We start from the raw sequence: 18,578 nt of genomic DNA on the forward strand, positions 1-18,578 counted from the left end.
TAAAAATGGCCTTTGATTAGAAAGTTGTGCCTAAAATTAGAGAGCAAAATCAAGGAATATATATATATATATATATATGAGTGATATATTCTCTGAAGATGCCAGCCACAGCTGCTGGTGAAACATTAGGAATAAACTCTTCTAGAACACAGCCTCATAGCCCAAAAACACACACACAAAAACATGAAGTGATATATAGTTTCATTGTTTTATTCACATGCAGGACATGCCAGTAGGTTTAAATCAAGATTTAATTGATATGAGATCAAATGTAAACTCATCCATGGGATCAAATCCTATCGAATTTGCTGTGACTAAAGATCCTGCAGAATCAACACTAGCTTGAGAGAAATTTCTAGTTTTCCCTGGGTTCAGTTAAAACAACCCAAAACCAACCAAGCAAACAAACAAACAAAACCCCTCAAGTTTTATATCCTGAATATGAAACCTGTGAAATTTGTTGAATCTTTAAAAACAAACTGAAATGAAATTCTGACCCCTTTCTACTGGCTGAATCCAACAGCTGCCATTTCCAGCACATAGACGACCTTGTTGTACTTGTCTGTTGTATAGCTGTTATAGATGAGGAATTTTTTAAAGGGGGTAGGGGAATAGTAACCCTAATTCATTGCTAAGGTGGCTGAATACACAGAGGATCAAGTTCTTAAAAGCCTATGCCTAGTTGGATGAATCTGTCAATTTCAGTTTTCCCAATCTGAATTGTTAGATCTTAAATTCTTTCCTTAGGAATAAGGTTGCAGATTCTTGTAAATTCTTACAAATACAAAGTGGAATAAAATTCTGAGCCATGGTCAGGGCATATAACACTGGGATGGATGGACTAATGATCTGACTCAGGTTAAAGCAGATTTATGTGATAAATTAGATTGCACAGAGTGATTTTTTTTAATATCCTCCATTGATTTCATTACCACCATTCTAAATTCAGTGTTCTTGTTGCTGCTGGTGCTGCTGTTGTGTACCTTCCAGTTATTTCTGACTTATGGTGAACCTAACATGAACCTATCATGGTGTCTTCTTGGCAAGATTTGTTCAGTGGTGTTTACCATTGCCTTCTTCTGAGGCTGAGAGTGTGTGAGTTGCCCAAGGTCCCCTGTGGCAGAGCAGGGATTCTACAGTGGTCTCCAAGAATCTTCAAATGAGTACACCATACTGGCTCTTATAACTTTATTACTACATCATTCCTTTTTATGTTTTAGGAGGAGCAAACCTAGTATCTTGTGGAGGTGCTGGTTGTGTCAGATTTTGGAATACACAGAGGAGCAGCCTACTGGCAGAATTTGAAGCTCATGGTGGAGTGGGGCCCATTATCATGACTACTGAAAAACAAAACCAGTACCTTATCACAGGGGATCTGGTGGGATGGATAAAGATATGGGACATAGAGGTAAGAGGAAAGATTTATACATTGACCTGCTACAGGAGAAAAACACTCAAAAGAAATAGAACTCATAGTCAAATAATGGTTCACATATTGAATAGGTAAATTTCATACAGAGATAGGCACATAAACAAAATTATTTTGCCCCCCCCCCCCCATGCTAGAGTAGAGACACAGATGGAAAAATCTGTCAGACTTGCTTTCTCCTACATTCAGTTCTCTGTTACATTCTTTCCATCCCAAATGCATGGTTGGTAAATTTTTCCAGAATGAATGGGAACAACATCTCTTCCCAGTCACAGTGAATAAATTTAATAGACACAGAAAGAATATTCAGAAAGAGGTCAGTGTATAGGAGATAAAAATATTTGAGAAAAGGTCAAAAACATGTTTCTTGAGGTTGAGAAACCCTGAGAAGAAGAATCCTGGATTGACAAGAATCCTTGCAGCTCAGGACTTATTCTCATAAAATTTGTAATATATAGTGCACAAAACAACATTTTCTGTGCACAAAACAGCAAAAAAGTGATTGTCTATGCAAAAACCACAGGTGCAAATTTTACATAGAATAAGTTCCCAATTTCAGCATTTTCTATAAAGAAATTATGTGCTGCACCAAAAATGCTGTTTTTTGCAGTGTAAAAATACCACATGCTGAATACACAAAATGCTGTTCCCCATATAGAAATTGTGTTTTCTGTGTAAAAATATCACAGTTTTTGAAGATTTTATTGCAGGAGGAAGTAAATGACTAAAATGACTTGTTAGTTAACTCAAGAGTTAAATTAATGAAGAACTATGTCCCTATGTATCTGCCTACCATATAGGTGTTAAAGATGAGGAGCCATTCAGGAAAAGAGAACCTTAATGCAACAAAACTATCAGCCTTAATTCAGCACCCAAACCAAGATGGAATGCAGACAAGTATCCAAAGCCAGGCTTATAAGAATTAAGTATTGGGTCTGGACAGACAAACTTTTCCATTCTGCTTTTGTCTCACATTCAGTTTCTTTTTTTAAATTAAAACAATCGGGTTATTTCCACAATGTGCAGAGATTAATATTTCTTATTAATTTCTCACAAGAAATTAATTGAAATGAAATTTTCACCTGTTTATGGAAGGAAAATGGATAGCATGCATGCAAAAGGTTCCTGGTACAATGCCCAGCACCTCTAATCAAAGCATGTGAATTAATAGGGATGGATAAAAGAATAATGTGCTGCTCCCAGTCTATAGTAGAAGTATAATGAATTGGATCAGTCTTCTCTAACTTGCTGTCCTTCAAATGTTTTATACTACAATTCCCAGCATACATAAACATTGGCCATGTTGCTTGGGAGATTTAGTTCAAAAATGCTTGGAGAGCACAGAGTTGGCAAAGGTTGGGCTGAAGGAATCAATGGACTGAATCAATAGAAGTCAGTCTCGTAATCTGTTCTTTTCAAAGTTATAACTAAGCATGATAAGAGTGTGTATTTTTAACCACTATACTCATATTGTGTGTCTTGGATAACTAATGGAATTGGCTGCCAGCATAGCCCTGTTCATGCATTATACTAATGACTAGCGCCAATATGTGAGCAGGGAACAGGGATGCACTGAGTACTTTATGCCTTCATGTGCTGAACAGCCCTTCCCATAGCATCTGTGAACACAGCATGGTTGCCTGATTTAGGATTTAGAGTTCATGGGACTTAGAACTCTGCACTGTCAGCATTGCAAGTCATATAGAAACCTTCATCTATACATTTCTATGTGTTCAAGCCCTGAAGGTAATCATCCTGTAGGAGAAGAGCATGATATTGAAGTCAGAGGTACTTGGGTCTAGAAATGTAAAAGACTATCATTTTTGTGTTCAGTGGGCTTTACAGAATCTCATTAATATCCAGTCCCATTTCTTTACTGCACAGTAAGATGTTCCCACACAGCAATTAGATTTGGGTTTTTTTTTTTTTGTAGGACCCCCCTCCCCCAAGATGAGCATCTTCCAAAGGTCTGAGGACCATCTCTCTTTCCTTAGGGCCTCAGACAGTGGCATGCTCTTGACACCTTTAACTTTTGGGCCCCCAAGGGCTTTCCTTAGAGGGCAGAATTAGCCATTTTGCTACATATTCTCCCTTTTTGTTTTTTCTCCTTAGCCTATAAGGTCCTTTTTCCAGATCAAAAGTAACAAAATAACTCTTTGGAGTCAACAGCTTTGGAGGTATGTGAGGGAAGTCTGGGTTCAGTTTGATTGTCTCAAGAACCACCCTGGGAACCCTGTAGGGGACTGAAGAACACATCTTTTCTTTTGCCAAGCTCAACCCCAGAACTAGTGCATATTTGTCTGTACAGTGTGCCCGCGCCATATGTGGATGCACTATTTGCGGCTTCCTGCTTACACGGAAGCCGCACAACAATCTAAACAACGGTGCACCATGCCGCTGCCACGTGCACACACCCTATTGTTTCCTATGGGGCATGAGCATACGTGCATTTCCCCTTATGTGGGAGGGGGGTCAGGAAGGGATCCCCCACATAAGGAGAGGGCCCACTGTATATTTTAAATATTTGTGCTTATTGTTGTGCACATTTTTCAAATGCATATGTGGTTTTTAGGTGCTTATTTTTCCTGTTAAAACACATGGCAAGGACTGGATATGTACAGATTACTGAGGCAAGGGACACTTTGTCCACTGGCAGTCTTGAGAGTTTTAAAAGGCATATTTTTATAAGAAAATTGGAACATAGCACATTTTTAAAATTCCTGTTTGGGTGATGCACTATGGAGCTTATCACATGGACAAAAACAAGACTGCACCCCATTGGGATGTAGCTGGATTCTGGATGCAGGTGGAAATTATCACACGTAATTCACGACTGATTTTGGCGGGTGAGCGCAGCCCAGCTGCAGCCCAGGTCCCAGTTGGGTTTTGGAGGGTGCTTTTCAAAGTCAGGAGCTTTCTGATTTTGAAAAGGGGCCTCCAAAGCATGGCTGGGACCCAGGATGCAGCCGGGCTACACTCACCCAGCAGAATTGGTGGCGAATTATGTGCAATAATTCCCACCTGCATCACGCAACCTGGCTGCATCCCGTTGGGGTGCAGTTGGGTTTTTTGCCTGGGTGATAAGCTCTTTAGTCAAGAGTAATAATGCCTAATTATGTGATGCCTGAAGAGCATTATTTTGATATCAAGACCTTTGCCCAACAGCTGATGTTCAATGGCAAACTGACTATGATGTTTTCATAGCTGCTGGAGTGTATCTTGTATCATTTAAGCCAGATATCATCATCAGATATCATTTAAGACAGATATCTGTAGCACATTACAGATATCTATACCACATTTGGTGGACTTGTCCATTAGCAAATAAATATTGGAAAAATATACTCAGCTGAATGCAAAAAAAAAACAAACAAAAACCCCTACAAATACAAATTAAATTAAAACCTTAAAGTTTTTTGTTAAGCATAATAGAAGACAAAGAAGAAAGAGAACATTTGAAAATTATTCTATATATGATCACAGCCACCAGATTGACATATGCAAAAAATGGAATAAAAAAGAAATACCAAAAGTAGAAGACTGGCTAAGAAAAAGCCTCATCATGATAGAACTAGATAGACTGACAATATTAATAAATGGAAAGTGGAAGGAAGGATGGAACAAAGAGTGGGATTTATTTCAAAATTTGTGTAAAAAACAATGGTCATAAATCAGAGTATATTAAAAAGAAAGGAATATATATACAGTGGTCCCCCGGGTTACGAAATTAATTCGTTCCGCTGCCCTTTTCGTAACCCGGAAGGCTTTCGCAAGCCGAATTGCCATAGGCGCTAATGGGGAAAAGCCGTGATTTGGTGCGAAATAGCGCCAAAAAGCACCAAAAGTTTTTTCGTAACCCGAAAAAACTTTCGTAACGCGGAACAGTTTTTTTAAATAATTTTTTTTCGTAACCCGGGAATTTCGTAAGGCGGCGCATTCGTATCCCGGGGTACCACTGTATAATAATAATAATAATATTTTTATTTTTATACCGCCCTTCCATAGATCAGGGCGGTTCACAGCAAATATCAATAAAACAATTAAGAATACATCAAAACACCCCTCTCTCACTGACCCCTCCCCCCTGGTAAAAAGCCACCACAGCGGCAAGATAGTCCTCCGCAGTTCTGGGGAGCTTCTTCCCAGGTGACATGGGGGGGGGGCAGCGGCAGAAGTAGTCCTCCACCAGCTCTCAGGCAGTCCCCGATGTTGCTGGGTCTGCCTGATGGCTCCCTCTGAGGCCGAGATGACAGTTGAAGAGGGAGGGGCCTCTTCCTTCAGGCAGACCTTGATGTTGCTGGGTCTGCCTGATGGCTCCCTCTGAGGCCGAGATGACAGTTGAAGAGGGAGGGGCCTCTTCCTTCAGGCAGACCTTGATGTTGTTTATATATATATATAACTTATCTACGCAGATTTGGGCGGGTTACAGACCGCCGAAAAGGGGCGGCCTGTACCCGCCCCTATCCCTGGTGTATCGGGGCCTCAGCTGCCAGACCGGCAGCCTCCAAGGCCCCGATCCGCCGCTTTGCAGGCTGCGGGGAAGTGGCAAAAGGCCGCTTCCCTGCAGCCTGGAAAGGGGTGTCCTTGGGGCTTCAAGCCCCAAGGACATCCCAACGGCAGCGGGGACTCCCAGAAAGGGGCCACTCGGCCCCTTTCTGATTTGCGTCGCTGGTGCAGCCTTCACACGGCTGCACCAGTGACGCAAACCAGGAAGGAGCTCCGTTTTGGAGCTCCTTCCTGCTCCGCCGAAAGGGCGCATTAAGCGCCCTCGCGTGGAGCGATGGTGTCACGTCTGCGCCACCTCGTTTGGAGGTGGCACGTTCGTGACGCCGTCATGGCGGTGGCTGTGTGGAATGGCCACTGCCATTTTGTGCGCGCAGAGCGCGTACTAGGTTTAGGGGGTGTGGAAGCACCACCCCTTCCTAACCCTAGTATGCGCTCCGTGCGTACTTTAATGGCTGTCTGTAACCCACCATAGTTTCTTTATATAATCCTACTCTTTACTTCTTTACTTCTTATTTCTTCTTTCTTTTTCTTTTTTTCTTTCTTCCTTCCTTCTCATCAAGAGAAAAAATGATTCTCCATAAAAGTAATGTAATGTAAAGGTACTGTAATGTAATATAGATATACAATATTATATACCTTTTACAAAAATGATGACATAATATAACATCAAATCAGAAAATTAAATAATAACTAACTCAAAGGATGACTAAAATATGGTGAGAGGTATAGACATGGTAAGATAAGGATATTTCAAAGAAAACACGGATTAAAGAAGAAAATGCAGAACATAAAGATAAGAATATTTAAATGAACTTGCTCAATGGTAAACCAGACATGGTATCGATCAAGACAAAAAAATAGGGAAGGGGAAAGGAAGGGGGTATTATTCAAAGGGAATATACAGGATAGAGCAAAATATCATTGCTGAACAATCAGGATGTACTAAGAGGAAAAACTGAATATGTACTGAGAGATAGTATAAGAGGAGTTGTAAATATGATCAATCTGGAACAATATGTATGACTAAAAGATGTTGATAGATGTTACTGTACAATTGGAAAGTACAATGGTAAATGTACAACTGTAAGAGAATATATAAATAAAGCTCAAATGACGATAGATAGATAGATAGATAGATAGATAGATAGATAGATAGATAGATAGATAAGACAGATATCTGGCTTAAATGATACAGGATACATTCTTTAGCAGCTATGAAAACATCATAGTAAGGGACAGTTTGCCACTGAACATCAGGTGTTGGGCAAAAGTCTTGATCTCATGCCTTGGTTATACGCTTCCTGGAAACTTGTCCACAAAAGGAGAAAGGAGGTTAGACTTAATTAAGTCTTATCTCATGCAGCAGGGCTTATGTGTTCAACTAAAACAACCATGTGAGGAAGGCAGATAGCATGGCTCCTTCCCATTCAAGTGCTCCTCCACTGAGATATCAGTGTTTAGGTGCAGTTGACTCTGCTCATATAATTGTTCATACACATATTGCTACTTGATAGGATGCCACCATAGACAGCTCTAATGTATTGATAGGTGGACATGACCATGATCATTATAGAATCCTATTGGTTAGGGCCAACTAGAATAGGGCCATTGAATTAATTACTGAAATCTGAGGGAACATATGAGTACATCCAATTGAATAAATGACTCTCTTCTAATTGGGACTAACAATAAGATTTAGACTCATTTTGAGAGGCTTTAGTGTACACCAAACATTGGACTCCAACTCACACAATCTCCAGCCAGCATGAGGAAAGATCAGGAATGTGTGGAGGCCACAGGTTCTTCAGTTCTGCTTTGGGCCATTCATCTGTCTTCTTGTGTTTGAGATATGGCTTACTAGATCACTTTCACTCAGCAATGTGGCCTGTAGCATAAAAAGCATTCTTCCAGTTTGTATTTCCCCTCTGATAACTTCAGCACTTGTTTCTTTCTGTTAAACACCAGAACTATTGCCTTACTTTGGGAGAAAATATGATAACACAGCCGCCCCCTCTGATAAGATCATTTCAAGCTCATGACGACGGCATCACTAGCCTGGGGACCTGCATTGAGAACAACTGCCTGTTCATCCTGTCATCTTCAACAGACTGCAGCATTGTTCTTAGTGACATTTCTGGCATTCCATTTGGAATATTTGGGCAGGTAGAAATGCTGCGGGTTTAGTGTGTTTTTACCATTACGTTTTCTCCCTTTTTCTTGTAGCACTCATTATCAGCATTTAAGAATGAAATGTTGTCAAGGATTCCTGCAGAAATATTTCCCCATGGGGGGGGGGGAATTAAAAAGAGCAATCTAATATATGTGTAATGTGCCTATCACTCCCCCTTCCCCTGCCCCCTTCTCCCTCACCACAAATACATAAAGTGACAATTCAGAAGGGCTTTGGCTCATCTTCCCTTTAAATTTGCTGAAGGCAGTGTTTGAAATTAGAGAGCGGTAAAAGCTTTTCTCAGAGTGTAGATAACTCACAGAAATAATTGGATGGGTTGTAATTTATCTAAATAGAAGGCAAAGTAAGGAGGCTCCATATCCTGAATGTAAGGCATGGACTGATTTAAGCTTTCTTCATGTTTAATATGTTGGCTGACTAGAGACGTACCAGCTTGTAGGGCATGAATGTCCAATGGTTGTGGAGTGGTACATTTTGAGGTCCAGGCACTCATTATGATATCCCCAAAGCTCCATCACCGAGGAGAGTCCACACATTTAGTCATAGTCCAAAGCTCCTACCACTATACCATGCACACAGTGCCTATCCTTAGATCAAAATAAGGGTGGGCAGACTTCTAGGATCCACCAACCACAGGAGAAAAGATATTTACTTAAAAATAAAGAATTATAACCCCATGTATTTATTTTGAACCACAGAGCTTACCTTAGTTCACCATCCTTCCACATGACAACCCACTTCTAATTACCCCAAGCTTTTTTCTGATATAATTTGGGGAATGGGGACATTATGTTGTACCTCCTTTCCATTTGTTCTTGTGAAAACCTTTAGAGACCTACTGAAAATCACCCAGAAAATCACCTCCTCCCTACTTTCCTGTTCAGCCTCCTGGAAAAAAAAAGGATTCAACACAGAGTTGGATTTCCCTTGCCAGTTGTGTTTGATTTGTACTTTATGCTCTCTTCCTTCTTAGGAAGGGCATTGGAGAATTGGAAATTATGTCCCGTCCTTCCCTAACAAAGAAAACAAGTCCAAAAATGAGGAGGCGAATGACATTAAAAAGAACAGTCCTGTGTCCTTTGTTGAAGACAATCCACCCCCTCATCCCGTGGAACAAGCTGTACCTGCTACAGAGGATGAAAATGACTACACTGACATGTAAATAATTTCTCTGAAACCTGATTTGCAATGACAGATTTTGAGAGGGCAAGCTATTAAGAATGAGGCAAAGTATCTAATTAGGAGAAGCTTCCTCTCAGTGACAATATTTTAAATAAGGCTGGCCAGAAAATAGATTTCTTTTCTTGTTGAAATCCTTGGGTGCCATTATTTTTTCTTTTGTCCTGAGTCACAGAGAAGGGATTATTATTATTATTATTATTATTATTATTATTATTATTATTTCTCTCCCACTTATCTGTTATACACAATCGGAGTGGCTAACATAAAAATTCCAACAATTCCTCAAGTAAATACACCCACAATTCCCTCCCCCTTAAAATAACAATTAAACAGGCAATAATTAAACAGATCATAATTAAAATATCCTAAAATTCCTTGTTCAATTACAGGTACAATTTAGAGTGTTGGTTTTAATATTTATATCGCTTAGGACTGAAGTACCTAAAAGATCCTCTCCTACCATCATATTTGTTACACTTATATCTTGCCCTTCTGACAAGGAATTTGGAGTATAGTATGTTATCTCTCTCCACCCCAGTTAATCTCACAACAGTTCACATCTGGGTAACCATGAGCTAGTCTAATAGATGTAGGTGACTCTAGGTCATGGTCACCCAATTACTTTTGCCATTGAATGATGATTTAAACCCAGATCTCCTTAGTCTTAGTTCTGAGTCTTAGGAGCCACATTGCAAACATATGATGGTTAATGGAGCACATACCAGAAGAAAATCAGCATGTGCTTTATAGACTATAGCAAAGCCCTTAATTGCATAGATCACAAAAAGTGATGGAACATGCTTAAAGACATGGGAGTGTCACTACATTTGATAGTCCTGATGAGAAATCTGTAACTAGGACAAGAGGCTGCTATTAGAACAGAATATGAAGAAACAGAATGGTTCCCAATTGGCAAAGGAGTCAGGCAAAGCTGCATTCTATCATCCTACTTGTTCAATTTTTACACAGAAAATATCATATAAAGAGCAGGTTTAGACTAAGAAGAAGGAAGAGTGAAGATAGAAGGAAGGAACATCAGCAATCTAAGATATGCAGTGGGCACCATACTACTAGCAGAAAACATCATCAGCATGGAACAATTACTAAGGACTGTCAAAGAAGGTGCAAAGGCAAGTTTACTGCTAACCTTAAAACAAAACAAAAATATGGAGGATCTACATGAACATGGAGGATCTACATAAATTCAATCTGGATGATGAGGAAATCAAAGTAGTCAAAAGATTTCCCATACCTTAGATCCACAATTGATCAGAAAGGAGATTGCAGTCAAGAAATAAGAAAAAGACTAAGAATGGGAAGGGCAGCCATGAAAGAACTAGACAAGATCCTAAACTGTAAAGATATGCAACTGAGCACTAAAGTGAGAATCGGCCCAACCAGGAGCCCTGGTTGCGCAGTAGTTAAATGCCTGTACTGCGGCCACTCACAAACCATAAGGTTGTGAGTTCAATACCAGCAAAAGGGCTCAAGCTCGACTCAGGCTTGCATCCTTCCGAGGGTGCTAAAATGAGTACCCAGATTGTTGGGGGCAATTAGCTTACACTTTGTAAACTCCGTAGGGAGAGCTTAAGTGCACTGATAGGTGGTATAGAAATGTACTTGCTGTTGCTGTTGCTCTGTATTCACCATCACTATGTACAGATGTGAGAGCTGGGCAGTGAAGAAGGCTGACAGAAAGAAAATAAACTCATTTGAGATATGGTGCCGCATAAGAGTGCTTAGGATACTGTGGAAAGCCAAAAAGACAAACAAGTGGATCCTAGATCAGAACAAACCTAAGCTCTCTGTGAAAGCCTAGATGTCAAAATTGAGGTTGTTGTATTTTGACCATATTATGAGAAGGCAAGACTCATTAGAAAAGACAATAATGCTAGGAATTATAGAAGGTAGTAGAAGAAGAGGAAGACCACATGCTAGATGACTAGACTCAATCAGGGAGGTCATAGACATGAATTTATAGGACCCAAGTAGAGCAGTGGAAAATATAGGATCTTGGATTTGTCTCATCCACAAGGTTGTCATGAGTCAGTGTTTATTCAAAGACAGTTAACAACAACAACAACAACAACAACCAGTCCAAAATTTAGCATGAGAAACTCTCTGCCCATACTAGGAGCAAAAAACCCCAACATGTACAAATATCTCTCTACTAGGGTGTTTAAAACACAGTAGCAAGGTTTTTCATTGAAGATGGCAATCTTATCTGAAGATATTCTATGGCAACATGTTGGATTCTTTTATAGAAATCTAGTTTACAGTTTGATCATATCATAGCAGCAATGTATAAAAATACACTTAATGATAAATTGGTCTAATTTTGTGCTTCTGATGGCTGAGGGGTTAGAGGTGTAAGGCTCTTTGATTCCAAGTGAGCTCATATATTGCAAAATAGATAAATCTTTCATGGCTCTTTTGTAATCTAAACTATGCCCAAATATAAGAACAGTAAAATTAAACTCTGGCTAAGTGCTACCTCAGTTTTAAATAACTTCCTTGATGTAACAAAATGAAGCTTTTGTATTATTAAACATTGTAATAACCTTGAGTAAATTATTGTAACCTTCATGTTCAGACACAGAATTCAAGGGAATAATTCTTATGTCCCCATTCACCACAAGCATGGTGTCATCAGCAGGAAAGGATGCTGATCAAAGCTGCAATGCAGAATCTACAATCAGAACCAGGACCAGTGTGTTCTTGTAGTTAGTGCTTTGGCGACTCTCATGGCTGTACCAAAATATTTGGTTGCCCAAGGCATCATTCAGAAAGGAGGAAAGTTCTTGGAACTATTGAGACTTTCCAAATCTTTGTTTTGTTTTGTTTTGTTTTGTTTTGTTTTATCTGCACATTCCCAGATTTGCGTCCAAACTTATCCTTTAAATATCCTGTGTTTCTGTTCCTACTTCTTCATTCATGTTCTTCCTCCTCTCACTTCCACCGATCATGTGTCACATCTCAACTCAAGCAACTTTTCAGAAATTGACATTTACCAGTTTCCACTGAGTCCTGTCTAATTATTATTGAGGAGTTATAGTCAAAGTGTTAATGTGCTTTAGCAATATGATGCTAGCTAAACATTAGATTCATTTTGTTTTGGTACAAACATTTGTCTTTCCCTCTCTTGATCTATTATGAATGTATGTCCTGGATACAATAACTGTGTTTTACTGGTGGACACTGTTTTAGCTAGTTCCAGAATACAGTTGGTTCTCCATATCCACAGATTCTGCATCCATGAATTTAACCATTCATGGCTTGAAAATATTTTTTAAAAAATCCAAAAAGCAAACCTTGATTTTGCCATTTTACTACCTCATTGTATATGATGGGATTGAGTATCCACAGATTTTGGTATTCACAGAGGCTCTGGAAACAAAGCCTAGCAGGAAGGAAGGAAGGAAGGAAGGAAGGAAGGAAGGAAGGAAGGAAGGAAGGAAAGAAAGAAGGAGGCTGTGGCCACACCGTTAGAGAATTTCTCTTCTTCCTGACACAAACTGGCAAACTCCTACCCCCATCCTCTACTGTTTCTGCCTGCAAATAGGATGAAGAATTTTGAAAAGCCATTTTGTTTAGTGCTTCAGTTTCAGGAGCAAGATTTGCACCAAGATGTGATGACAAAAAGCCTCTTAAAGGCTGCATCTGCACTGCAGAAATAGTCCAGTTTGACATGATTTTAACTGTCATAACTCAATGCTATGGAATTCTGGGAATTGTAATTTGTTGGGGCATCAGAGTTTGTATATTGTATATTGATGTGCAGTGCATAGCCATGCACAGCCATGCAGTCAACACACAATGCAGAAGGATATGCAATAGGCAACATACAAAGTACCATATACTGTTTTCAGAACCTTCAACAGTATATAGACATTACACATCAGCCCAAAAAGTGCAACTGAATGCTCAGGCATCAACAAGATGCCAACCACAATTTATAACAACCACAACAATATCCAAACACATGTCCCCGGAAGATTTTGAGAACTTGCTTTTTCATTCAGAAGCTACACAGTCAGAATAGGCTGACAGCATTTTTGTCAACAGGAAGAGCTGTTTCCTGAACTGCTAAATTTCCTTCTGGGAACTGTTTAATTTAGAAGTGTGTGTGTGTTTATGTTTGTGTGTATACTGGGAGACAGTGTGCATTTTTCCCCACTTGCCATTCCTCTTCTTTAGATTTTTCCTCTCCCATGGCTTTCTAGAAATATGTTTGCCAAGGCAAACATGTGTTTCAACATTGGAGAAACAGATTCTGAGGGGCCACTTTGGAAAAGAATATTAGCAGATGGCAACAGAGTTTTAGAATTTTGCCTACCCAATTCATTTGCAAGTTTCTTTTCATGGAAAGAAAAAATGGCCTGGGTTGTCACATATATCTTTCTGAGTCCTATGTACTTTGGCACTAACTCATGCCCTCAATAGCTTTTGAACTGGTGACCTGCAAGCAGGTAGCTAGGAAATGCAGTTCTACTTAGCTTTGGACATGCGAGGGAACTGCAGAAGATGATTCAAGGGGCTCTTCTGTTTCCGCTAATCAGAATGACACAGACCAGACACCAGGGTGAGAATTGTGTGGCTGTCCATATGTTGTTAAACTGCATTTCCCAGAGACCTTAGCCAGGATAGCCAATGGTGATGAATGCTAGGAAGTACAGTTCAACAACATCTGGAGGACCACAAAATTCCAAGTTACTCCCTGCTCTGAGCAATGGCTATTCATATCGTATAGGTAACAAGTTCTTCATCCTGATGGCTTTGAGTAGCATCCAGAAGCTTTAATTGATACAAAACACTGAAGTCATGCTCTTATTGGGTGTATTCAGTTATATTACCCTCATCTATTCCAGTTGCCCCGTCTTTTCATCTGTTTCTGAGTCCAAATCAAATGCTAGTCTTAAATGGATAGACTTGGGACAGAGACATCTCAATGATCACCTCCATACATATGAATATATTCAGGATCTTAATGTGACTTCCAACATTCTATCAAGTGTCCTCCCATTCCACTTCATTGCACCCATGGCTGACATCCATTAGATAGCAACTGGACACAAGCTTTTGTTGATGTTGTTGGGAAATGTGAAAGATAATATGTCCCACAAACAGAGTAATTAGTATTTGCAAATGGAATCTGAGTAAAGACCAGTTCCACACCATCACTATCCACACACAGGGTCTGGTGTTACAAGTTATGCTCAATAAGTATGAATATTAGACTTTGATGCATAAGGCAGGAAAGCTGTCTGTTAGTAGAATATAAATAAATTGTTAAGAAAGCATATTAGACAGGTAGGGCTGCTGGCCTGGACCCTTGTCCACTTGGGGGGGGGGGGATCAAGCCCTATTATAATGTGCAAACTAGAAATTCCTTCCAACCTCCCCCCCTTGAAAAAGAAATAGTTTCAGTGATGAGAACAACCAATGCTTAACTCTCATGTCTACCTCCATCTGCCAAATTAACTCAGACTGGTACACCTCCTATTGTGAAGTATTGTGCAGCTTCCAGAGAGGCTGACAAACTCATCTGGATTTGAAAGAGGGTGAATATCTATATTTGATTGACTCTGTCTTGTGTAGTAGCTGCCTTGTTGCCTACTGCCCAGACCAGCTAAGAGTCATTCACCTCTGAAGGGCACATTCACCTCTGCCCTTTGCAAGCACATATATTTGTCTATTGAATCCTCCATAGACAACATTGAGATCATGTTTTCACAACCCAGAAGTGTTCCCTTCACTTTTAGAAGACAGCACCCAAGTTAGGAAAAGGTTAAATACACACACACACACACACACACACACAAAGAGAGAGAGAGAGAGAGAGAGATTCTCTGAGACCTGCCTATTTCCAGAAAGAGTTACCAAGCACATCCTTCAAGCAAGCAGTAACCCTTTTCGTGCAATTCAATGGACCATCTTAAGGGAGATGACTACAATTCTCTCTCACAACTGAGAACAGCCCAGAGTGATCACTGGAACATTGTTGTGGCCTCTCATTCTTGCATAAAAAGTGTTGCTGTTTTTAACTGTTGTCAAGTCAACCTTGACTTATGGCAATCATATGAATGAGAGATCTAGAAGTCACCCTGTTACCAACTGCTCTAGTCTTGCAAACTCAGGGCTATGGCTTCCTTGATTGAGTCTGTCCACCTGTAATGTGTTCATCCTCTTTTCTTACTTTACCAGGTATCCTTCTCTTTTCTAATGAATATTTCCTTATATGTCCAAAGTGTGACAGTTTCAGTTTAGTCATTTTAAATTCTAGGGAGAGATCAGGCTTGATTTGCTCTTGGACCCAGTTATTTATCTTTTTGGCAGTGCATCCTATTGCAGAACTCTCCTCCAAGGTAGAGAAGATCTTTACCTGTTTCTGTGTCTTCATCATCTTCTTTAAAGTTTTGTAAATCATCTATAGTCATTACTTTTGCTTTCCTTAATGTTCAACTGTAATCCTGTCTTTTCATTTTCTTCCTTGACTTTCTTCAATAGTTGTTCCATGTCTTTGCTATTTCTTCCTAATAGCATAATGTCATATGAGAAATTATTCCCTCTGCTGTTACTTAAATAAGACATTAACCTGTCTCCCCAAGAGAGCTTTTGGCTTTATTTGATATCTTACATACCTTGGCTTTATTTGAGACAGTCTTTCACTTTGGTTACTTTACATTTGGTTTAATTTTGAAATCATATGTGTGTGACAGAAAGGCAGAATTTGCATGTTGTGATGTATTAAATAAATCAACAAGGAAATCTTTTTTTTCTTTCTAACCATGGACTTTCTTCTACATTCAGCTCCTTCACATCAGCAGAGTCTGCAATCTGCATCTCCTTAAACAACTTCAGAAAAACACTTTGGTCAATCAAATGATTAACGAATTTTGAGCTAATTAACCATCTCCTTTTAATTAATTGCATGTAAATAAATACGTATATTAACAAAGACTGAAATGTAGGCACATGGCTGTTTTTGGAGTACCAAGAGAGATGTAACTTTACAAGTTAATAAACAAAAGCGTACACTCATAATTTAAAAGGAAATAATCTTTGTTTTGTTTTGTTCTTTTTTTCCACATTATTATTTCATTTCCTTACGTGCTTTTGAATCATTTTTGTATTATTCAGCTATTGTAATATGTGGATGATTTAGATTATAGAGCTGTTATAATAAGTGCATTTTTTAAAAAAATAATTAATTTCAAATCAATTTAAAATTAAACTTTGCCGCATAGATTAATTAACAAAATAAACTAATTATGACTGCAATATAAGCAAATTTATCTGGGAATAAACCCCACTGAAATCAACCAAGTAAATATGCATAGGATGGTGCTGCAAACTAATTAAAGATTGCTTTGCTTTGTTTTGTTTAATATTTAATTAAACAATAGCATAATTTTGGAAAAGATTCTTGACAAATTTTTGTTTTTACTCCATTATGATGAGCTTTGGGATGGATGAGTTTCAGCAAGGTATTCAGTTTTAAACTCAGCTTGTTCTCATCCTGAGGCTATTGGATCCGCTGTTATAAAAACCTTGGGAACTGGTGTTATTAAATATTGTGTTTTGTGACTTCATTTGAATCATTCATCTGATTTGTTCAGCACCGTTGAACCAACTGAAAAGAATAGATAGTGAACTCCACTTCAGGGTAAACATTCCGTTTGCCCTATAATCCTACCATTCTGTTATCTTGTTAACAGCAAACAATGGAGGCATCCTCAAAAGCTCCTCTTTATGCAACAGAAACACTCCTCTTCATGCAACAGAATAGTCTAGATCAAATGCAAATCAAACCATGACATGTCAGTTCACTTTGTTTCCTGATTTCTATCCACCTAGGGCAAATGTATGGGACAATACAATTCTCGGCAAAAGTTACAAAGAGAAAAAAGCTCAGAAAGGAAGAAACGGCATCCTCTTCAATAGGATTGCTGGGATAAAGCCAACAGGTATGTCACTCTTATGTAATACATTTTGCAACACTTGGACTTTTTTGCTCTAATCCAGAGTTCCACATATGCTCCACAGCAGACATGGAGCTCTTCAATGTGTTTCTGTGCTTGCCCATTCTAGTAGATGAAACCCATTTATGTCCTTGGTGGAATACATGTACAAACCTATTAACATAAGTTCAATATTTCCATCCAACTATGCCAAGTTAAAAAGAGGACGATGAGCACAACAGGCTCTTCATTTTTCCCTGCTAGAACTAGCTCTTCATACCTCACGAAGCGATATGCTTATTGCTCCCCTAATCTATGTTCTGGGAAGGTGTTATGGATGAAAGTGGATAAGAATATTGCTAGACAGTAGTAGTAGTAGTAGTAGTAGAGATGTTAGAGAAATTTGCTTGGTTTGTATTTTAATACAGACTCAACATGCATTTCCTCAACATTTATGCAAATGGGAAAAAAACTACCCTTTGTTATTCACATCTGCCTATATTCTGTGATACATTTCTCTAGTAATGTGCTTGTGTGTATATCAATGCAAACAAAAATTAATACAAATAAACATATATTTTGGGGAAAATTTTCTGCCAAGATGCAGATGCTAGGAGAAAATAATCAATAAAATGTGCATGGATTTTTGCGCACATGGAAATAGGTGAGAAAATTCATACACATTTTTCTGTGGAAGTTTTTAACAACACATTGATACAGGACTGGCAAAGTCAGATTTATTTGCTTTCTTCCTTTTTTAAAAAAATAGAGAGAATTGCTAATTCTCTGTGTCCTAATGGGAGCAGGGGAAGCTGCCTATTTCTACTAGCATAGGTATCTACGTTTATTCAGCTCTCTCAATATTTCTTAACTGCAGGAATGGCATAGTATGATTAGACACAAAAAATTAGCTTTGCTTCAGTTACAATTGTGCTGATAGGTGAAATGATTTTCTGCTTTTGGAATAATCCTCTGGTTTGAAAAGTTGTATTTAGGTCATTAAAGATTGAAGCCCTGAAGGAGACGACCGATATAAATGAGCTCAACTTTCTTGTACACCCTGACAAATACTTTGGGGAAAAATTGGCTGAGAAGCGTTCAGAAGATTTAAAGCTGCCTACCCTTTCAGCAAGTAAGTAGACCTTCATTAGATTCTCATTACTCTAGCTACTGCTGGAGAGAGGCAAATGTAAAGGTCACTAGCTTATCTCTCTTAAAAGAAGAGTAAAGGTAACAGTGAATGCTGGGATTTATCCTTTGGCCATTGGCAGGCTTTCAAGGAAGCAGCCTGGAAGTTAAAGGAAACATG

General features: G+C 39.0%; 1 protein-coding gene across 1 annotated transcript in view; it reads left to right on the plus strand.

Moving 5' to 3' along the window:
• LOC149318041 (cilia- and flagella-associated protein 337-like) overlaps nt 1–18,578 on the plus strand; it is a 183,011-nt gene that overhangs the window by 128,045 nt on the left and 36,388 nt on the right. The window contains exons 14-18 of the mRNA XM_089508904.1: nt 1,221–1,408; nt 7,901–8,098; nt 9,100–9,284; nt 17,166–17,275; nt 18,255–18,401. Of these exons, the coding sequence (XP_089365030.1) occupies nt 1,221–1,408; nt 7,901–8,098; nt 9,100–9,284; nt 17,166–17,275; nt 18,255–18,401 (828 nt within the window). The remainder of the gene's footprint in view (nt 1–1,220; nt 1,409–7,900; nt 8,099–9,099; nt 9,285–17,165; nt 17,276–18,254; nt 18,402–18,578) is intronic.

This window comes from Sceloporus occidentalis, unplaced genomic scaffold (genome assembly GCF_023333645.1).
Source record: "Sceloporus occidentalis isolate IW3139 unplaced genomic scaffold, rSceOcc1.0.p SCAF_2, whole genome shotgun sequence".
NCBI lineage: Eukaryota > Metazoa > Chordata > Lepidosauria > Squamata > Phrynosomatidae > Sceloporus > Sceloporus occidentalis.